Source organism: Microcaecilia unicolor, chromosome 3, assembly GCF_901765095.1.
Source record: "Microcaecilia unicolor chromosome 3, aMicUni1.1, whole genome shotgun sequence".
In the NCBI taxonomy this organism is placed as follows: domain Eukaryota; kingdom Metazoa; phylum Chordata; class Amphibia; order Gymnophiona; family Siphonopidae; genus Microcaecilia; species Microcaecilia unicolor.
The window spans coordinates 247395886-247416385 of NC_044033.1; the positions used below are offsets into that span (position 1 = coordinate 247395886).

Genomic DNA, 20500 nt, shown 5'->3' on the forward strand with positions numbered 1-20500 from the left:
GCTCCTTAAAAGATCGGAATTTTTCCTAGTTTCTCCATGGCTGCAGAGCTGTGCATGAAGATTCCTAATACTGAGCCCCTGACATGCAGAGTTTAGAAGGTGAAATTAGGCCTTACCTGCTAATTTTCTTTCCTCTAGATCCTCCAGACCGTTCAAGACGCTTGGGTTATGCACTCCTACCAGCAGAGGGAGACTGAGAACACTAAAACTTCTTATACAAGTAGCCTGTGCAGACCTTCTACTAACCAGTAAAACAGTAACAAAGCAGAGGAACAAAAGACCTCCACCTAAACAAAACCACTGAATCCACACTCAGATCTCCTCCCCTTAAGACAGGGGAATTCAACTGCAGATGGGCACAAACGGTACCACAAACTGCCCTTAGTAAAACTCCAGGACCCAAATCACAGGAGCTACTAGAAATATCAGCAACTGAAGTCTAAAGAAAATATCATACTGAACTGTCCGATACACTCGGTGGGCTCTTGAACGGTCTGGAGGATCTAGAGGAAAGAAAATTAGCAGGTAAGGTCTAATTTCACCTTCCTCAGCAATCCTCCAGACCGTTCAAGACGCTTGGGACGTACCAAAGCAGTAAACACATCTAAGGGTGGGACCTGCGAAGCCCAGAGGACAGGACTGCAGCTCCAAAACTGGCATCCTCCCTTGCCTGTACATCCACTCTGTAATGTCTGACAAAAGAATGCAGGGAGGACCACACCGCCGCTCTACAAATGTCCACCGGTGGAACAAAACTACTCTCTTCGCAAGAAGCTGCCATCCCCCTAGTGGAATGTGTCTTGAGCCCCACCTGCACCGTACGGCCATGCAATATGTAAGCCGAAGAGCTGGCAACCTTCAACCACCAAGCTATAGATGCCTTAGAAGCAGCCGCTCCCTTCTTGGGCCCCCATGAAGGACAAATAACCTGTCCGAAGACCTAAATTCCTATGACCTGCGCAAGTAAACCTTCAACACTCTGCGCACATCCAATTTCGCCAAACGACGCTGAGAAGCATCCCCCGTCCGGTCCCCCGAGACCGGCAACGAAATCACCTGATTGACATGAAAGGAGGATACCACCTTAGGCAAAAACGAAGGGACTGGACGCAGCGAAACCTTTTCCTTAGAAAACCACAGAAACGGAGGCCTACATGAAAGAGTCTGAAGTTCCGAAATCCTGCGAGCCGACGATAAAGCTACCAAAAAGACCACCTTCATAGTAAGGTCATTTATCGAACAAGGCTCCAAGGGCTCAAAAGGAGAACCCGCCAAAGAGTCAAGAACGATATTAAGATCCCACTGAGGCACTACCGGCCGCTGAAGAGGATGAAGCAACTTCACCCCCCTCAAAAAGCGGACCACATCCGGGAAAGACGCAACCGACCTGCCCTGCACCTTACCCCAAAAACACGCCAAAGCAGCCAGCTGCACCTTCAAAGATGACAATGAAAGGCCTTTCTCAAAACCATCCTGCAAGAAATCTAAAATGCACGACACAGAAGCTGTCGAAGGGACACAGGCCCGGTCCCCACACCAATCTTCAAATATGTGCCACACACGCATATAGGCCAAAGACGTCGCAAGTTTGCGAGACTGCAGCATTGTCTGAATCACCTGAGGGGAAAACCCTTTCCTTCTCAACCGTTCCCTCTCAAGGGCCACACCGTAAGAGAGAACCGAGCCGGATCCGGCATGACAACTGGACCCTGACACAACAGCACCGAGCCCCCCAGCCACAGAGACTCGCCTTCTAACAAGCGCATCAAATCCCCGAACCACGGCCGACGCGGCCAATTCGGAGCCACCAACAGCACCAGACCCGAATGACATTCTACCCTCTGAAAGACTCAACCTATCAAGGGCCATGGGGGAAACACGTACAGCAACACCCGCTGAGGCCACGGAAGGACCAACGCATCGATCCCTTCCGCTCGCAGATCCCAATGCTGACTGAAATACCGAGGAACCTGAGCATTCTGTGCCGACACCATGAGATCCACTACTGGCATTCCCCACTTTAGAACTATCTGGTCGAACACCGACTGGAGCAGAGACCATTCTCTGGGGTCCAACATGTGTCTGCTTAGAAAATCCGTGTTCACGTTGTCCACCCCGGCCATGTGCGCCGCCGAAATCTGCACTAGATGCCTTTCCGCCCAACTCATGAGCAGAGCCGTCTCGATTGCCAACCGCTGACTCTTTGTACCGCCCTGCCGGTTGACATACGCTACCGCTGTCGTGTTGTCGGACATGACTCTTACCGCCTTTCCGACCACACTTGAGCGAAACGCCAACAGAGCTAGCCGAATCGCCCTCGTCTCCAACCGGTTGATAGACCACTGAGCTTCCTCTGTCGACCACCGCCCCTGCGCGGACCGACCGAGACACTGAGCTTCCCAGCCCAGCAGACTGGCATCCGTTACCAGAATCACCCATTGAGGAGGTTCCAACGGCATGCCCTTTTTCAGATGGGCCGAACACAGCCACTACTGGAGACTGCGCCGAGAAGCCCCCCTCAATGGCAACCGCAACTCCAAACTGTGTACCTGGGGAGACCACCGGGACAACAGAGCCGCCTGAAGCTGACGCATATGCGCCCTGGCCCATGGTACTACCTCTATTGTCGCTGCCATGAGGCCCAGAACCCGAAGGTACATTCGAACCGTCGGACTCTGAACGGACATTAACAGCCGGACCTGCTGCTGAAGAGAGGCGATCCGAGAATCCGGCAGAAAAACACGACCCACTGCTGTGTCGAACCGCACTCCCAAGTACTCCAGACTCTGCGATGGGATCAACTGATTTTAGACTACATTCACTACCCATCTGAGCGATTCCAGAAACGCGACCACCCGAGCCGTCACTGCCACACTGTGAGCCCGAGACGTCGCCCAGATCAACCAGTCGTCCAGATACGGATGCAGCAGAATTCCCTGCCTCCGCAAAGCCGCTGCTAACACCACCACCATTATCTTGGAGAAGGTGCGTGGATCCATTGCCAGACCAAAAGGCAGAGCACAGAACTGAAAGTGCCTCCCTAAAACAGCAAAACGAAGGAAACGCTGATGGGCCTCTTGAATTGGCACATGCAGATACGCTTCCGTGAGGTCCAGTGATGTGAGAAATACTCCCTGATGAACAGCCACTATGACCGAGCGCAGAGTCTCCATGCAGAAGGATGGCACCTTGAGCGCCCCATTGACCCTCTTGAGATCTAAAATGGGTCGAAACTGGTCCTCCTTCTTCGGCACCACAAAGTAAATGGAATAACAACCCATTCCCTGCTCGTGCTGAGGAACGGGTACCAAAGCTCCCAACTGGATTAAGCGACCCAGAGTCTCTTGAATAGCCTTTAACTTGACTCAAGAGTGACAAGGAGAGGGAAGAAACAGATCCGGCAGTGGGTGCTCGAGAGCGCATAACCATCGCGAACGACCTCCAGCACTCACTGATCTGAAGTAATTTGGGTCCACCCCTGATAAAACAGACAAAGTCGCGCCCCGACCTTCACCAGAGGCTGGACCCGCACACCTTCATAAGGAGGACTTATTACCATTTCCGGCACCTCCGGAGAAGTCCCGACCTCCTCGATGACCCCCTCAAAAGGACTGCGTCCGCTGGAAAAAACGGATTTTAGAAGGAGATACCAATTTGCCCGGCCAGTACCGCCTCGCGTTCTTAAACCGACCTCTAGCTGAACCACCTCGACTAGCCGCCTTAGGCCGTAACTCCGGCAACCGTGAGACCTTGGTATCCCCAAGACCACTCATCAGTTTATCCAAGTCCTCTCCAAACAACATAGAACCTTTGAAAGGTAGCAAACACAACTTTGCTTTAGAGGCTGCATCTGCCACCCAGCCCCTAAGCCAAAGAGCCCTGCGAGCCGTCACCGCCAGAGCCATATTCTTACCCAAACCCTTAGCAAATCATAAAGGGTGTCCGCCAAAAACGAAGACCCCATCTCCAATTTGGCCAGGTCCTGAACCAAATCAGTCCTATCTAACGCAGGCTCATCCAAGAGCTTCTCCGACCAACGGAAACAAGCTCTGGCTACCAAGCCCCCACACACAGAGGCTTGCAAGGCAAAAGCCGACAAATCAAAGCTTCGCTTCAGAAAGGACTCTAGCTTCCTATCCTGAGGATCCCGTAAGGCTGTACTGCCATCCACCGGAATGGTCATAGCCTTAGTAACCGCCGTAACCACCGCATCCACAGTAGGTGGTTTCAGCAGGGCCAAATCTTCCGGAGGCAAGGGATACAGCCGCGCCATAGCCCTAGACACCTTACAAGCAGCCTCCGGCACAGACCATTCCTGAAAAACCATGTCCCACTGAGCTAGCAGCCTCTGGGGAACAAACAGCCTGAGAGGGGCCAGCTCTCCAGGCATTATACAGAGACCAAACAAACTCAGGGGGGGAAACCAGACCCCCCCCCCGATGCTGCTGAAGCCCCAACACTTCCTGCAGTCTCCGCGACGGACCCCCCTCGCTCCCGAGGCGGCAGGTCCATCGCGTGATCTGCCGCTAAACTAGGTGCGCTTCCCACCACACACGGGTCCCCCGGCGCCGGTACGGAATGCACGGCCAAAAGGGCCGTGCTTCCCGCCAAAAACGGCTGTCGAGGTGAACCCGGGACGTTTCCTGCCAAAACTGGCCCTGCCATTGCCGGCCCGGAATGTGCGGTCAAATCGCCGCCCAACACCTCCGCTGACTCAGGGGAAAGCACGGGGGACAAGAGTGCTGACAACGTAGGCTCCCCACAAAATTTACATTGGCCACCTTTCACTTCGCCGCACTTCGTGCAAAACCGACACCTCGCCAGCTTAGACATAATGGCCGAGAACACAATAAAAACAAACAGTTGCTTTGTGCTCTGACAGACTAATAGGCAAAACCGCCTAAGGCAAGAATGCCCTTGAAGACGTTTTATCTCTGGACTGCCACAAGAACGGCCAAAATAGCCGCCTTTATTTTATTATTATTATTTTTTTTAAAACCTCGTTGCTGATGCCTAAATGCCTCAAGGGTACAGAACGAGGTCTGTAGCTGAGGTCAAGCAGTCCTCCAGAGGAAGAACACAGGGGGAGGGACCTGGCCACCCGGGTGTGACACCCCACAGGGAATAAGAAGCTCCTTAGGACTTACACCCTGTAATAGAGATCCAAGTGTGGGTTCTCTAACATTTACAACCCAACCTAGAAACCCCAAACGGGCCTACCAGACTGAGCACACTGCTCAGGCTGCACACATCTACCCTCTGCTGAGACTGAGAAAATACTGGTTAGTAGAAGGTCTGCACAGGCTACTTGTATAAGAAGTTTTAGAGTTCTCAGTCTCCCTCTGCTGGTAGGAGTGCATAACCCAAGCGTCTTGAACGGTCTGGAGGATTGCTGAGGAAGGTGAAATTAGGCCTTACCTGCTAATTTTCTTTACTCTAGACCCTCCAGACCAGTCAAGACGCTTGGGTTATGCTCGCCTACCAGCAGAGGGAGACTGAGAACACTAACTTCAAACTATGTACATATAACCTGTGCCTAGCCATCTGTCATCAGTATACACTTAGCAAAGCAGAAACCAAAAACCTGAAAATGAGAAAACAACCCCTGTACCTGGAAAACCAATACTCAAACACCAACAGTGTGCCTCCACAGATGGAACGTCAAAACGTCCCGCTCTGTAGTGTCTTAGAGTCAAAGAAATTCTCTCCGACCACACTAAACTTGAAAGAACAGTCATAGCAGAACACGGCTCAAAATCACTTCTGATAATACACAGGGCGGGCTCTTGACCGGTCTGGAGGGTCTAGAGGAAAGAAAATTAGCAGGTAAGGCCTAATTTCACCTTCCTCCTCAACCCTCCAGACCGGTCAAGATGCTTGGGAAGTACCAAAGCAGTAGAAACTTAAGGGTGGGACCCTCGAAAAGCAGAAGAAAACACAGCCGCTCCAAACCGAGCATCCTCTTTTGCCTGAACATCAAGTCTGTAATGCTTCACAAAGGAATGGATGGATGACCACGCTGCTGCCTTACAAATATCCTGCGGAGGAATAAAACTACTTTCCGCCCAAGAAGCAGCTACCCCCCCGAGTAGAATGAGCCTTAAGTAACGAGGGCACGGCACGGCATTTCAACAAGTAAGCCGAAGCAATAGTCTCCTTCAACCACCTAGCCAGAGTAGCCTTGGAAGCTGCTGCCCCTTTTTTGGGACCTCCAAACAACATAAACAACCTATCCGATGCTCAAAAATCCTGCGTTCTGCGCAAATAAGACCGTAAAATGTGCCGTACATCCAACTTAGCCAGCCGATGTTGCGTAAGATCCCCAGCGCGATCACCCAACACAGGCAATGAAATCACCTGGTTGACATGAAAAGCAGACACCACCTTAGGCACAAAAGAAGGAACCGTCCGTAAAATCACTTTCTTCTTAGCAAATGACAGAAAAGGCTCCCTGCAAGACAGAGCCTGAAGCTCTGAAATCCTATGTGCCGAAGAAGTGGCCACCAGAAAAACCACCTTCAAAGTAAGATCCTTACATGTAATGGATGCCAAGGGTTCAAACGGAGGTGCCACCAACGCCTCCAGGACCAAATTTAAATCCCAAGGTGGAACCATCGGACGACGAGGCGGCCGAATCAACTTCACTGCCTTCAGGAACCACCCCACATCAGGAGAAGCCGCCAAGGAAACTCCCCGAATCTTACCTCTAAAACAAGACAAGGCAGAAACCTGCACTTTCAGGGAAGAGAGCGACAGCCCCCTCTCCAAGCCATCCTGCAGAAAATCCAAAACTTCCACCACCGAAGCACGCAAAGGGACATAGCCCTGCTCTTGACACCAATTCTCGAAGGTGCGCCACACCCGCACAGACGCCAAAGAAGTAGACCTCTTGCGAGACCTCAACATCGTATTTTTATTTTATTTTTGTTACATTTGTACTCCGCGCTTTCCCACTCATGGCAGGCTCAATGCAGTTTACATGGGGCAATGGAGGGTTAAGTGACTTGCCCAGAGTCACAAGGAGCTGCCTGTGCCTGAAGTGGGAATCGAACTCAGTTCCTCAGTTCCCCAGGACCAAAGTCCACCACCCTAACCACTAGGCCACTCCTCCACTAAACCACCCTGGGCGAAAAACCTTTCTTTCTCAACCGGTGCCTCTCAAGAGCCAAGCCGTAAGCAAGAACGGACAGGGATCTGCCATCTCAACCGGCCCCTGAACCAGTCGCACCCGAGGCCCCAAGGGAATCGGATCCTGCACCAGCAACCGCATCAGATCTCCGTACCACGGATGACGAGGCCAATTGGGCGCTATCAGAACCACTAACCCCGAGTGACGACCGATCTGCTGCACCACGCGGCCCACCAGCGGCCATGGCGGAAACACGTAGAGCAACTGCTGAGTTGGCCACGGAAGCACCAACGCGTCGATGCCCTCGGCTCGAGCATCCCTTCAACGACTGAAGAACCGAGAGACCTGCGCATTGTCGGCCGACGCCATAAGATCCAACACTGGCCGACCCCACTGCAACACTATCCGCTCGAACATGGAGGGATGGAGAGCCCACTCTCCGGGATCCAACGTGTGCCTGCTCAGATAATCCGCACTCACGTTGTCCACCCCTGCCACGTGTCCCGCCGATAGACTCTGCAGATGAACTTCTGCCCATGACAGCAACTCTGTCGCCTCTACAGCTAACCCGGGACTCTTCGTTCCCCCCTGTTGATTTACATAAGCGACGGCCGTGGCATTGTCTGAAAGAACCCTGACTGCCTTGCCGTCTAGAAGCCTCTGAAAGGCCCGAAGAGCCAACCGAATAGCTCTTGTCTCCAGGCGATTGATGGACCAACTCGCCTCCTCCAACGCCCTTGGGCCACCTGACCCAGACAATGCGCCCCCCATCCTGACAGACTCGCATCCGTGGTCAGCACCACCCAATCTGGAGTGTCCAGCGGCATGCCCTTCGCTAGATTCGGAGAGTGGAGCCACCAGCGAAGACTGCACCGAGCCACCTCCGGCAGCGAGAGCCTGTCCTCCAAACTCTGAAACTGAGGAGACCAGCGAGACAACAACGCTACCTGCAAAGGTCTCATGTGGGCCCTGGCCCAGGGCACCACCTCTATTGATGCCGCCATCAGCGGCGGCCTCTGAGCTCGGAGCTGCCGGATTTGAGACTGTAGCTTGGAAATGCGAGGAGCTGTCAAAAACACACGGCCTCTCTTCATGTCGAAACGGACTCCCAAATACTCTAGGGACTGCGACAGAACGAGGTGACTCTTGGCCAGATTGACTACCCATCCGAGAGACTGTAGAAAGGACACCACCCGGCCGGTGACCTCCTCACTCTCTGACTTTGATTTGGCCCGAATCAACCAGTCGTCTAGGTACGGATGGACCAAAATGCCCTGCAAATGCAGCGCAGCCGCCACCACTACCATGACCTTGGAAAAAGTGCGAGGCGCTGTTGCCAGGCCGAACGGAAGAGCACAAAACTGAAAACGTCTCCCCAACACCACAAAGCGAAGAAAGCACTGGTGTGCCTCTAGGCTGGGAATGTGCAAGTAAGCCTTCGTCAGATCTAAAGACGTCAGAAACTCTCCTTCTTGAACCGCTACAATGACCGAGCGTAACGTCTCCATTCGAAAGGAAGGAACCTTCAGAGCCGCATTGACCTTCTTGAGGTCCAAAATGGGCCGAAAGGAATCCTCCTTTTTGGGGACTATGAAGTAAATGGAATAACAACTCGTTCCACGCTCTCTTGGAGGAACCGGAACTACTGCTCCTAAATCGACCAGACGCGACACAGTCTCTCGCACTGTTCTCACCTTGCGCCTGGAATGACAAGGAGACACGAGAAAGAAATCGGGCAGAGGACCGTCGAACTCTAACGCGTAGCCGTCTCGCACAATCTGCAGCACCCACTGATCTGACGTGATCTGGACCCACCTCTGGTAAAACAAGCGCAAATGAGCCCCCACGCGAACCAGAGGTTGGGTCCCCAAACCATCATTGCGAAGGACGGGACGCACCGGTCGTTCCCAAAGAGGAACCTCACCCTCCACGGCGACCACCTCGAAAGGACTGAGTTCGCTGGGAAAAACGACCCCTAGTCCCCCCAGAGGACCTGCCAGGCCGATATCGCCGAGCTTCCTGAAACCGGCCGCGCACCGCGGACCCCCTAGCAGCCTTAGGAAGACGAGAGACCTTAGCATCACCAAGAACCCTCACCAACTTATCCAACTCTTCCCCAAAAAGCAAAGAACCTTTAAACGGAAGCGAACACAGCTTTGCCTTAGAAGCAGCATCAGCCACCCAGCCCCGCAAACACAGGGTCCAACGAGCAGCTACCGCCAGGGTCATGTTCTTAGCCGAAGCCCGTAACAAATCGTACAGCGCATCAGCCATGAAGGACGACCCCATCGCCAACTTTGCCAAATCTTGAACTAAAGAAGCCCTATCAGCCGGCGGGCTATCCAGCAGCCGCTCAGCCCAGCGGAAACACGCCCGGGTCACCAGGCCTCCACAAACCGACGCCTGCAGCGCCAAGGCAGACAAATCAAAACTCCGCTTGAGAAACGTCTCCAATTTCCTGTCCTGCAGGTCCCGCAACGCGGCCCCCCCCCCATCCACAAGAATAGCCGTAGCCTTAGTCACAGCCATCACCACGGCATCCACGGTTGGAGGCCGGAGGGAATCTCTATCCTCCTGCGGAATGGGGACAGCTTAGCCATGGCTTGAGCCACTTTACACTGATCTTCTGGCGAACGCCACTCCTGGGTAATCATTTCTCTCAGATCCGCGTTCATAGGGAAAGTACGAGATACCTGCTGAATCCCCTTAACAAATGGATCCTGCGTCCCGGCTGCCACCGGAGCTGACGCCTCAAACTTGAGAGTCGACGACACCTGCTCAATAAGTTCCGCCAACTCATCCCAGTGAAAAATGCGGACCACCGAAGGGTCCTCCCCAGGCACAGCAAGCTCCTTATCATAACCAGCCAACGTCCCCATATCCTCCTCCAGGGGACTAAACTCGCCCTCTGACTCCGGAGGGGAAAAACTTTCCAAGTCCTCAGACCACTCTACACGTGGTCTCTTAACACTAGCCCCCCCCCCCCCCGTCCCAAGACTAGGGGGCTCCGCTCGCGTCGGCCCCGCCTGCCAGGCCTGGAATAAACTCCAAATAAAATCCTGCGGGAAACCCATCCGACCAGGCACGTCCCCCCCAGCAAAACCCGAGAACGGACTGCCTATAGGTCCTCCAACCAACTCTGGGCCTTGCGGTGCCGATTCCAAAATGGCGGCGGTTCCCGCCAAAATCGGGACTGCCGCCGTGCTGCTAGACTGAGGCGCTCCCAGCTCTGGAGGGCCAGACGCGGGTACCTCCGCCGCTAACACCGGCGGAGCGGAGGTAGAAGACTTCGGTTCATCACAAAAACGGCAGGAACCGCCAACCGCGTCAACCCCCCGGCGCGCACAAGATCTGCATCATAGCGGCTTTCCCGACATTGCGCGCCTAAATGAACAGCTGACAGCCCGAAACTCACTCACCCGTAGCCTGCAAAAGCAGCGCCCCAAAACCGCTGAACAGCTCCGGAACCCCAGAGTGCAGCTCACTCAGTTCTCAACACCGTCTGGGCCTTCGATCTCAGGGAGACTTAGAGTCTTTTTTTTTTGTTGTCAAACTTTATTGCAGCCTGAAATTGAGCCCTGCTGCTGCTAAAACTACACGGCACTCAAGGCTGCAGCACAGAACTGCAGCCGAGGCACAAAGTTGCCCAAACGGGAGAGCCAGTTAGGGGGAGGGACCCGGCCACCCGGGTATGACACCCCAAAGGGGACAATGGCAGGCCCCACCGAACCCACCAACCCCCAGCACGCTAAAGTCTTCCAGGCACAGGGATAAGAGCTAAAAACAGACCAAAAGAAGCTCCTAAATAATCTCTGAATCCTACCAGACCGGACAAGCTGCACAGGTTGCCTGTCTACCCTCTGCTAAGACTGAGAAAATACTGACGACAGATGGCTAGGCACAGGTTATATGTAAATAATTTGAAGTTAGTGTTCTCAGTCTCCCTCTGCTGGTAGGCGAGCATAACCCAAGCGTCTTGACCGGTCTGGAGGGTTGAGGAGGAAGATGGCTTTGCTTTGCAAATCCCAGCTAAATGTAAGATGGCCCTTACTCTATAAAACCTTTCGGGGGGGGGGGGGGGGGGGGGGGGGGTGTGGCCGTGTTCATCTGGAGTACCAAAAATGACAGAGGTTAAGCAGTACCTTATAGACTAATCACGTTCTTGACATATGAGATTTCAAGGATCAGAGTCCAATTTGTTAGATGTATGAAGCGTAGTTTAGAAATTGGGAAAACATACACGAAAATGCATGGGAGAGGGAGGATATAGAATATAAGATAAGGCACTGAAAACTGCAGGGCAGAACAGGGAATAGAAAGAGATTGAAAACTACAACCCAGTTCTCATTCAGCTGAATCACTGCTATTATCACTTCCTTTCCACACTGTGCCCTTCAGTGTATCCTTCCCCTTCTCCCCAACCATGAAAATATATTTTCTCTTTAAAAAAATATTACTACATAACTTCAGTGTGTCCCCTAGTCTTTGTATTTTTTGAAAGCATAAACAATTTCACATTTACCTGATCCACTCCATTCAGGATTTTATAGACCTCTATCATATCTCCCCTCAGCTGTCTGAGTGCTCCACCCTGCTTTCCCCACTTTTTGCGAGTGATTTTAATCTCCCTCCCTCAGAGGCTTGCTCCTCCTTCCTTGCCTTAACATCCAGTCTGGATTTGACCCAACACATTACCTTTCCCTACCAATAAAGCTGGCAAAACTCTATTTTGCTTTTTCCTCTCCTACACTTACTAACCCTGCCCGGTCCCTTTACTCTATTCCTGTTCCCTGGTCGGATCATCATCTGATTATTTTTCCATTAATCCTGCCTACTCGTCTGTTCCCCCCCCCCCCCTCAAGTTCCTACAGATCATTTGACAAAACTGTCAGCTATTTCTTCAGCAGTCACTCGACTCTCTCTACCTTCCCCTACTCCTTCTTTGGATACCTGTGTCGCCTCGTTGGATCATTCACTGCGTTCTCTCCTTGATGTCCATGCCCCCCTGGTCTCCAAGTGTTCACTCTGCCCCCTAGTTTTCTCCTGTTCTCCGTGCTTCACGTGCTCAACTATGTTCATCTGAAAAGAACTGGCGGAAAAAAAGTTCTCCCTCAATGCATTCATTTTTTCATGAATATCGGAAAGTCCTGCGCTCGGTGAGAACTACATACTTTGGTGAAAAAATTGCCTGAGCCTGCAACCAGCCCCAGGCCTTGATCCACGTGCTTACGAGATTGCTCCAGCCTCAACTACTGCTTTAGACTATGACCCTTCAGTTTTGTTGTTGAATTCTCTATCCTCTGCATGTCAAACAAAAATCTCTAAGCTTCGTTGTGTGCTTCTTCCCTCTCCCTCCCTCGGAGTCATCTAACCCCTGCTCTGTTATGTGTCCTTCCTCATCTTGGTCCTCCTTCAATCTACCCTCAGTCTCTTCTCTTTCATGCACTCTTGGTTCCCTTAAACCTTCCACTTCCTCGTCAGACCCGTGGCTATCAAGACTAGTCCAACACCTTAGCTCAATAATCATCCTGTTTCTCCACCCTTTAATCTCTTCACCTCTCTCCACAGGTATTGTCCCATCCTTATGGAAACATGCGCCTGTCCATCCACTACTCAAGAAACCACATCTCGAACCCTCTGTCCCATAGAATTTCCGCCCTATCTCAAATCTGCCTTTTGTTTGTGAATCTCCTTGAGAAAGTTGTCCACAACCAACTTATTGAACATACTGAATCTAGCAATATCCTTCATCCATTCCAGGCAGGCTTCAGACCAAAACATAGAACCGACACCCTCCTATTATCTTTGAATGATCTTATCCGTACCACACTAGATCAACGTCAGTCAGTCTAGTATCTTTAGATCTGTCTTCATTTTTTGACCTCATTGACCACACTTTCCTTCTTCAGCGACTTCAATCTATTGGTATTTCTGATATTGCTCTTTCTTGGTTTAACAGTTATCTTTCTAATCGTTCCTACCATCTTTCTTTTCATGGCAAAACCACAGATTCCCTTCCTCTTCTTTCTAGAGTACTCAAGGCTCTATACTGTTACCAGCTCTCCTTAATATTTTTCTAGCCCCTCTACTCACTATTGTCTAGGACTGTTCCTACACTCCATTTTGTTATGTGGATGACATTCAAATCTTCTTTAGGGTCTCAGACACATCTCCAGTCTCATCTCTCAATAACTGTCTCTCCAAGGTCTCCTCATAGCTTAAATTTAACCTTTTGTTTCTTAATGCTGATAAGTGTGAATAGATTCTTTTCTCTCCTGCCCACCATTCACCAGTACCTGCCCCTCTGTTAGAAGGCACTACCTTAGCTTTCAAGGACTCAGTCAATTCTCTGGGTGTCATTTTTGACTCAGCTCTATTCTTCAAATCTCACATAGATTTGATTCTTCGTGCTTCCTTTCTTGCTCTTCACTGTCTTCGGTCTGTCTGCTTCATCCTCCCTGCCACATTTTTATGTTCACTTATACATGCACTGGTTATTTCTCATTTGGACTATTGTAACTCCCCTCTTGCAGGCCTACCTTTACAGAGTATAAAACGCTTACAACTCATCCAATCAACAGCAAATTACTTCTCAATGCAAGGTTTGATCATGTCACTCTTCTTCTGATTTCTGAACACTGGCTTCCTTTCTCCTCCCGAATAAAATTCAAGATTCTACTGATGGTATATAAAGCTAGTTCCCCTTCTGCTCCTCTCTGAACAGGTAACTTATTCCCTACTGTGAAGAAACAGTGTGTTTTCAACCTGTAAAATGTATTTATTTAACGGATAAGATCATTCAGCCTTTATTAACTCTTGAAGTGCATTTCGCTAGTTTGGCCAGCAGGTGGTGCATGTTTTATGTTAAAGCTGTTATAAAAAAAGTGCATGCCCTCTTTTAGTTTCACTTAGTGAAGAAGTGAATCTACAGTACTATGAGCAGTATACTTTTAAAACTTGTTGACTGAAATTGTAATTTAAAAATTCTTCAAAATTATTTCATGGTCAGAAAGGTAAAATTATGTATAATCATACCTGATAATTTTCTTTCCATTAATCATAGCTGATCAATCCATAGACTGGTGGGTTGTGTCCATCTACCAGCAGGTGGAGATAGAGAGCAAACTTTTGCCTCCCTATATGTGGTCATGTGCTGCCGGAAACTCCTCAGTATGTCGATATCAAAGCTCCATCCGCAGGACTCAGCACTTAGAGAATTACACCCACGAAGGGACACTCTGCCCAGCTCACCACCGCCGAAACGGGGGAGGGGAATTAACCCAGCTCATCCCCACACAAGTGGGGGAGGGGAATCCGTCCAGCTCATCCCCGCGGAGCGGGGGAGGGACACCACACCCGCCGATGCGGGGGGATCTGGCTTATCCTGCAACCGCAACCGCGGGAGGAGCTGACTGACCCTAACACCGCCGAAGCGGGAGGGGTACAAAGCTGCCCTACAGCCGCACGAAGCGGGAGGGAGTGCCGGCAGAATTTATGTCTCAATCCAGCCCCGTAAAACGGAGGGGAGAGGAATGCAGCAGCTCACTGTAACCCAAAGTCGTCTCAACTCTTGAAGAATCCAAGTGAAAGAAGAACTTGAACACGAAGTCCTCCTGAAGTAACTGAAGGCTAAACTTGAACCTAAAATGCAACCAGAATATAAACAGTACAGATATCTGGGAGGGGCTATGGATTGATCAGCTATGATTAATGGAAAGAAAATTATCAGGTATGATTATACATAATTTTACCTTCCATATCATCAAGCTGATCAATCCATAGACTGGTGGGATGTACCGAAGCAGTACTCACCCAGGGCGGGACATAGAAATCCCTGACCTCAACACTGAAGCTCCAAACCGGGCCTCCGCCCGTGCAGCCACAGTCAAACGGTAATGCTTGGAGAATGTATGAGCCGAAGCCCACGTTGCCGCCTTGCATATCTCTTCCAAGGAGACGGATCCGGCCTCTGCCATCGAGGCCGCCTGAGCTCTCGTGGAGTGAGCCTTCAGCTGGATAGGCGGCACCTTCCCCGCGGCCACATAAGCCGCTGCAATGGCTTCCTGGACCCATCTTGCCACTGTAGGCTTAGCAGCCTGCAGACCCTTACGAGGACCTGCAAACAGGACAAACAGATGATCCGATTTCCGGAAATCATTGGTCACTTCCAAGTATCTGATGATGACTCGTCTCACATCCAGATATTCAAGAGCGGAGTACTCCTCTGGGTAGTCCTCCCTACGAAAGGAAGGGAGACAGAGCTGCTGATTCACATGGAAGCGAGAACCAATCTTGGGCAGGAAGGAAGGCACTGTGCGAATAGTCACTCCTGCCTCAGTGCACTGCAGAAAAGGCTCTTGACATGAGAGCGCCTGGAGCTCGGAAACTCTTCTGTCTGAAGTGATAGCCACCAAAAAGACTGCTTTCAACGTCAGGTCTTTCAGAGATGCCCTCGACAAGGGTTCCAAAGGCGGCTTCTGCAATGCTCTTAGCACCAGGTTGAGATCCCACGCAGGCACCACTGAGTGCAGAGGAGGGCGCAGGTGATTAACTCCCTTGAGAAAGCGCACCACATCTGGCTGCGAAGCCAGGGAAGCACCCTTCAGGCGGCCCCTGAAGCAAGCCCGAGCCGCTACCTGGACTTTAAGGGAACTGAGCGACAGGCCTTTCTCCAGACCTTCTTGCAGGAACGCCAACACTGAAGAAATTGGAGCAGTGAAGGGAGAAAGTGAGCCTGCTTCACACCATGCTGCAAAGATACGCCAAACCCTGGCGTAAGCAGTAGAAGTAGAGCGCTTCCTCGCTCTCAGCATAGTGGCGATGACCTTGTCTGAGAAGCCCTTCTTCCTCAGACGCTGCCGCTCAATAGCCAGGCCGTAAGACCAAAGGGAGAGGGATCCTCCATCACCACGGGACCCTGATGTAACAGGCCCTGCTCCACTGACAGCCGCAGAGGATCGTCGACTGAGAGCCTGAACAAGTCCGCATACCAGGGACGTCTGGGCCAATCCGGACCCACCAAGATTACCCTGCCGGGATGCTTTGCCACCCGGTCTAGCACCCTGCCCAACATGGGCCAGGGCGGGAACACATAGAGGAGCTCTTGTGTCGGCCACTTGTTGGAGAAGAGCATCTACTCCCAGGGATCGAGGGTCCCGTCCTCTGCTGAAAAAGCGCGGCACTTGGCCATTGGCCGATGACGCCATCAGATCTAGGCTCGGCTGGCCCCAGCGCTTCGTGATGTCCAAGAACGCCTGAGCAGATAGTTGCCACTCTCCGGGCTCCAAGGTATGGCGACTGAGAAAGTCCGCCTTGACATTCATGACTCCGGCAATGTGGGCCGCTGAAAGCTGCTCCAGGTTCGCTTCCGCCCACTGGCAAAGACTCATAGCCTCCTTGGCTAGAGGGGCGCTCTGGTACCTCCCTGGCGGTTGATATAGGCCACAGCCGTGGCATTGTCCGACAGGACCCGTACAGGCTTCAACACGAGTACCGGGATGAACTCCAATAACACCAAGCGAATGGCTCTGAGTTCCAGGAGGTTGATAGACCACTTGCCTCTGCAGGAGACTAGAGCCCCTGCGCTGTCCTTCCCAAGCAGTGGGTTCCCCAGCCCATCAAAGAGGCGTCTGTCGTGACGACAATCCACTCCGGGGTCACCAGAGGCAATCCTGCAGACAACTTGTCCGTCTGCGTCCACCAGCTCAGCGCCTTGCGCACTGCTGGGTCCACGGGAAGGCGCACAGCATAATCCTCCGACATCGGAGTCCAGCGCAGCAGCAGAGATAGCTGTAGTGGTCTCATATGAGCCCTGGCCCAGGGCACTACTTCCATCGTGGCCGTCCTAGAGCCCAACAGCTGCACGTAGTCCCAAGCCCGAATAGGAGAGGCTACTAGGAACTAGTCCACCTGAGCCTGAAGCTTGACAATCCGATTGCCTGGCAGGAACACTCTGCCCACTTGGGTGTCGAATCGAACTCCCAGATACACCAGGGACTGAGTCGGGCGCAGTTGGCTCTTCTTCCAGTTGATGATCCATCCCAGGGAGCTCAAAAGAGCAACTACCCGGTCCATAGCTTTGCCGCACTCTGCATAAGAGGGGGCTCGGATCAACCAGTCATCCAGATAAGGATGGACTTGTACTCCTTCCTTTAGCAGGAAGGCCGCTATGACCCCCATTACTTTGGAAAAGGTCCGCGGAGCAGTAGCCAACCCGAAAGGGAGGGCTCTGAACTGGAAGTGTCGTCTCAGGACTGTAAAACGCAGAAAGCGTTGGAGAGGAGGCCAGATGGGAATATGCAGGTACGCTTCCTTGATGTCCAAGGAAGCCAAGAACTCTCCTGCCTTCACTGCCGCTACAACAGAGCGGAGAGTCTCCATGCGAAAGTGCCTCACTTTCCAGGCCCGATTGACCCCTTGAGGTCGAGGATAGGCCGGACAGAACCTCCTTTCTTTGGAACCACAAAGTAAATGGAGTAACGTCCCTTGCCAATCTGATTTTTTGGCACCGGAACGACCGCACCCAGGCGGATCAGGTTGTCCAAGGTCTGCTGCACTACCACAGCTTGACCGGAGACTTGCAGGGAGAGAGTACAAACCCGTCTCTTAAGGGTTGGCAGAACTCTAGCTTGTAGCCGTCTCTGATGACTTCCAGCACCCACGCGTCTGAAGTTATAGTGGTCCACTCGCCCAGAAACGAGGACAGCCGTCCTCCAATCTGCACTGGGGCGTGGACCAAGGCCCCGTCATTGGGTACGAGACCCTGGGGGAGGACCGGAGGGAGCACCTCCGGGACGGCGGTCTCTGCGAAAGGAATGCTGCTTGGGGGAGAAAGTCCTCTTGAAGGAAGAGGGGGCAGAGGAACCCGACTTGCCCGGGCGGTATGGAGGTATCGGGACGAGTACTAACCCGAGCCCTGACCTCTGGTAATTTCTTGCCCTTAGACGTGCCGAGATCGGTCACGATTTTGTCCAGCTCGACCCCAAAGAGCAGCTTGCCTTTAAAAGGCAATCTAGCCAGGCGGGATTTAGAGGCGTGGTCAGCAGACCAATGTTTCAGCCAAAGCCACCGCCGCGCAGAGACTGTCTGAGCCATGCCTTTAGCTGAGGCTCTCCAGACATCATACAGCAAGTCTGCCAAATAGGCTAAGCCCAATTCCAGGGCCGGCCAATCAGCCCTCAAGGAATGATCCGAGGGGGAAGCCCGCTGCACCATAGTCCGGCACGCCCTGGCCACATAGGAGCCGCAAACTGAGGCCTGCAAACTTAAAGCAGCTGCCTCCAAGGACGACCTTAAGGCCGCCTCCAATCTTCTGTCTTGGGCGTCCTTTAGGGCCGTGCCACCTTCCACCGGCAACGCCGTTTTCTTAGTCACCGCAGTGATTAAAGAATCCACGGTAGGCCACAGATAGGCCTCACGTTCACTCACAGCCAAAGGATAGAGGCGGGACATAGCCCTAGCCACTTTAAGGCTCATTTCCGGGACATCCCATTGAGCCGCAATTAAGGTGTGCATGGCATCATGCACGTGGAAGGTTCTAGGCGGGCGCTTCGTCCCCAGCATAATGGCAGAGCCAACAGGGGCTGAGGGAGAGACGTCCTCCGGAGAGGAAATCGTCAAAGTGTCCATGGCCTGTAACAACAGGTTGGGCAAATCCTCTGGGCTAAAAAGCCGCGCTGCAGAGGGGTCATCCGCTCCATCCGAGCGGGGATCTATCTCCTCCAAGGAATCCGCAAAGGATCGTTGGGAGACCTCAGACACGCTGCCCTCATCTACATCGGAGGAGACAAAAGTCCTCCAAGGCCTGGAAATCAACCCGAGGGCGTTTACCTCTGGGAACCTCAACCTCTTTATCAGAAGAGGGAGCAGGGGCAGCGTTTGCATGAGGAAAGCCTGATGCAGCAGCAAAACAAACTCGGGGGAGAAACCCCCCAGACTGTGCACTTCCGCAGCCTGGGCAACAGCCCTAGACGCACTCTCAACCGGCGCTCGCAATAGCGGGGGAGAGACATGCTGCGCATCCAAAATGGCGTCCGGCGCGAAACTCCGTGAAGGAGCCGCGCGGGAAGAACGGCGCTTAACTTTAGCCGCTTTTGTGCCGTCGCCCAAATTAAGGGCGTTCATGGCATTAATGTCTCCAACCTCAAGGGCGGCCCCGAAGAAGCCGTCCGAGCCGCGTGGCCGGCCAAGATGGCGGAGGCGAGGAGCGGGGGATGGGCGTTTATGGCGGGAAAAAACCGCCACGCCGGAGGAACGACCGGGACATTCATCGGTCACTAAACTATCACCCATCAAGGGCGAATCAGGTTGTAAAACCCCTGCATCCCCTCTAGAAGCGCTCCAGCGATCCGGGGAGCGACCCTTTGCGCCCTCGCCCTCCGACGCCATTGCCACGAGGAGAAGAATCGGGGAACCCCCTGCCCGCTATAAAAAGGTAAAATTACCTGCTTGCCGCTCCGAGCTGTAACGAACTGGTGTCCCAGTGAGTAGCTGCAATGAACGTTTAAAGAAACGTCGAATTAAACGCCTTTAAAGACGTTTAAAAATATTTTTTTTTTTTTTTTTTTTTAAACGGAGCCAGCGGGAGGGGGGAGAAAAGGAGGGACCTGGCACCACCAGGTTTGCACTTGCTCAAAAGAGCCCTCAACCCCAGGCCTCAACAAAACCTAAGGATTAGGCTTGGAGGCCTAGCCAGAGCTGCTGCTGTGTGTGACCACCACCTGCTGAGATAGAGAACATACAGGAGGAGTTTCCGGCAGCACATGACCACATATAGGGAGGCAAAAGTTTGCTCTCTATCTCCACCTGCTGGTAGATGGACACAACCCACCAGTCTATGGATTGATCAGCTTGATGATATGGAAATATGGATTTATCCTGATGTTGCAAAGTCAACACAGGAACGGAGGAAAAAATTCTTAAACTTGCGAAACGAAACAAGAGCTATTAGGGTACATTTATGTTGGCTTACCCCTCTGTACATGTAGAATAACCTATCAAGGGAATAAGTATATCTTTTTTGACCCTTCTCAATTACAGGTTTTTCTGGACATGAAAAAGCTAAACAGCTGTTTTAAAGAAACAGCAATAGTCAGTTAAAGGAATATTATGTGGTTTTGAGGCTAAGTCGATTTATTCAAACATAGTGGTAAAATTTCTCCTTTGTATGCTTTACGCCCCCCCTCCCCATCCCCAAAATAGAGGTCTAAGGAAGAGAGTTATTTTCAGTTCTGGATTGATTGTAAATCCAGGAATTTTTTTTCTGTTATTTGTTTCTCTCTGTATTTCTTAACAAGTGTATTTGACTTGTAAAAATTCGAAATTTCAATAAATAATTAAATTAAAAAAACTTGTTGACTGGGCTCTGATTGG

General features: G+C 52.0%; 1 protein-coding gene across 1 annotated transcript in view; it reads right to left on the bottom strand.

Moving 5' to 3' along the window:
• LOC115464563 (vomeronasal type-2 receptor 26-like) overlaps positions 1-6906 on the bottom strand; it is a 33858-nt gene extending 26952 nt beyond the window's left edge. Inside the window, exon 1 of the mRNA XM_030194930.1 lies at positions 6705-6906. Within this exon, the coding sequence (XP_030050790.1) occupies positions 6705-6906 (202 nt within the window). The remainder of the gene's footprint in view (positions 1-6704) is intronic.
• Between the last annotated feature and the right edge of the window lie 13594 nt (positions 6907-20500).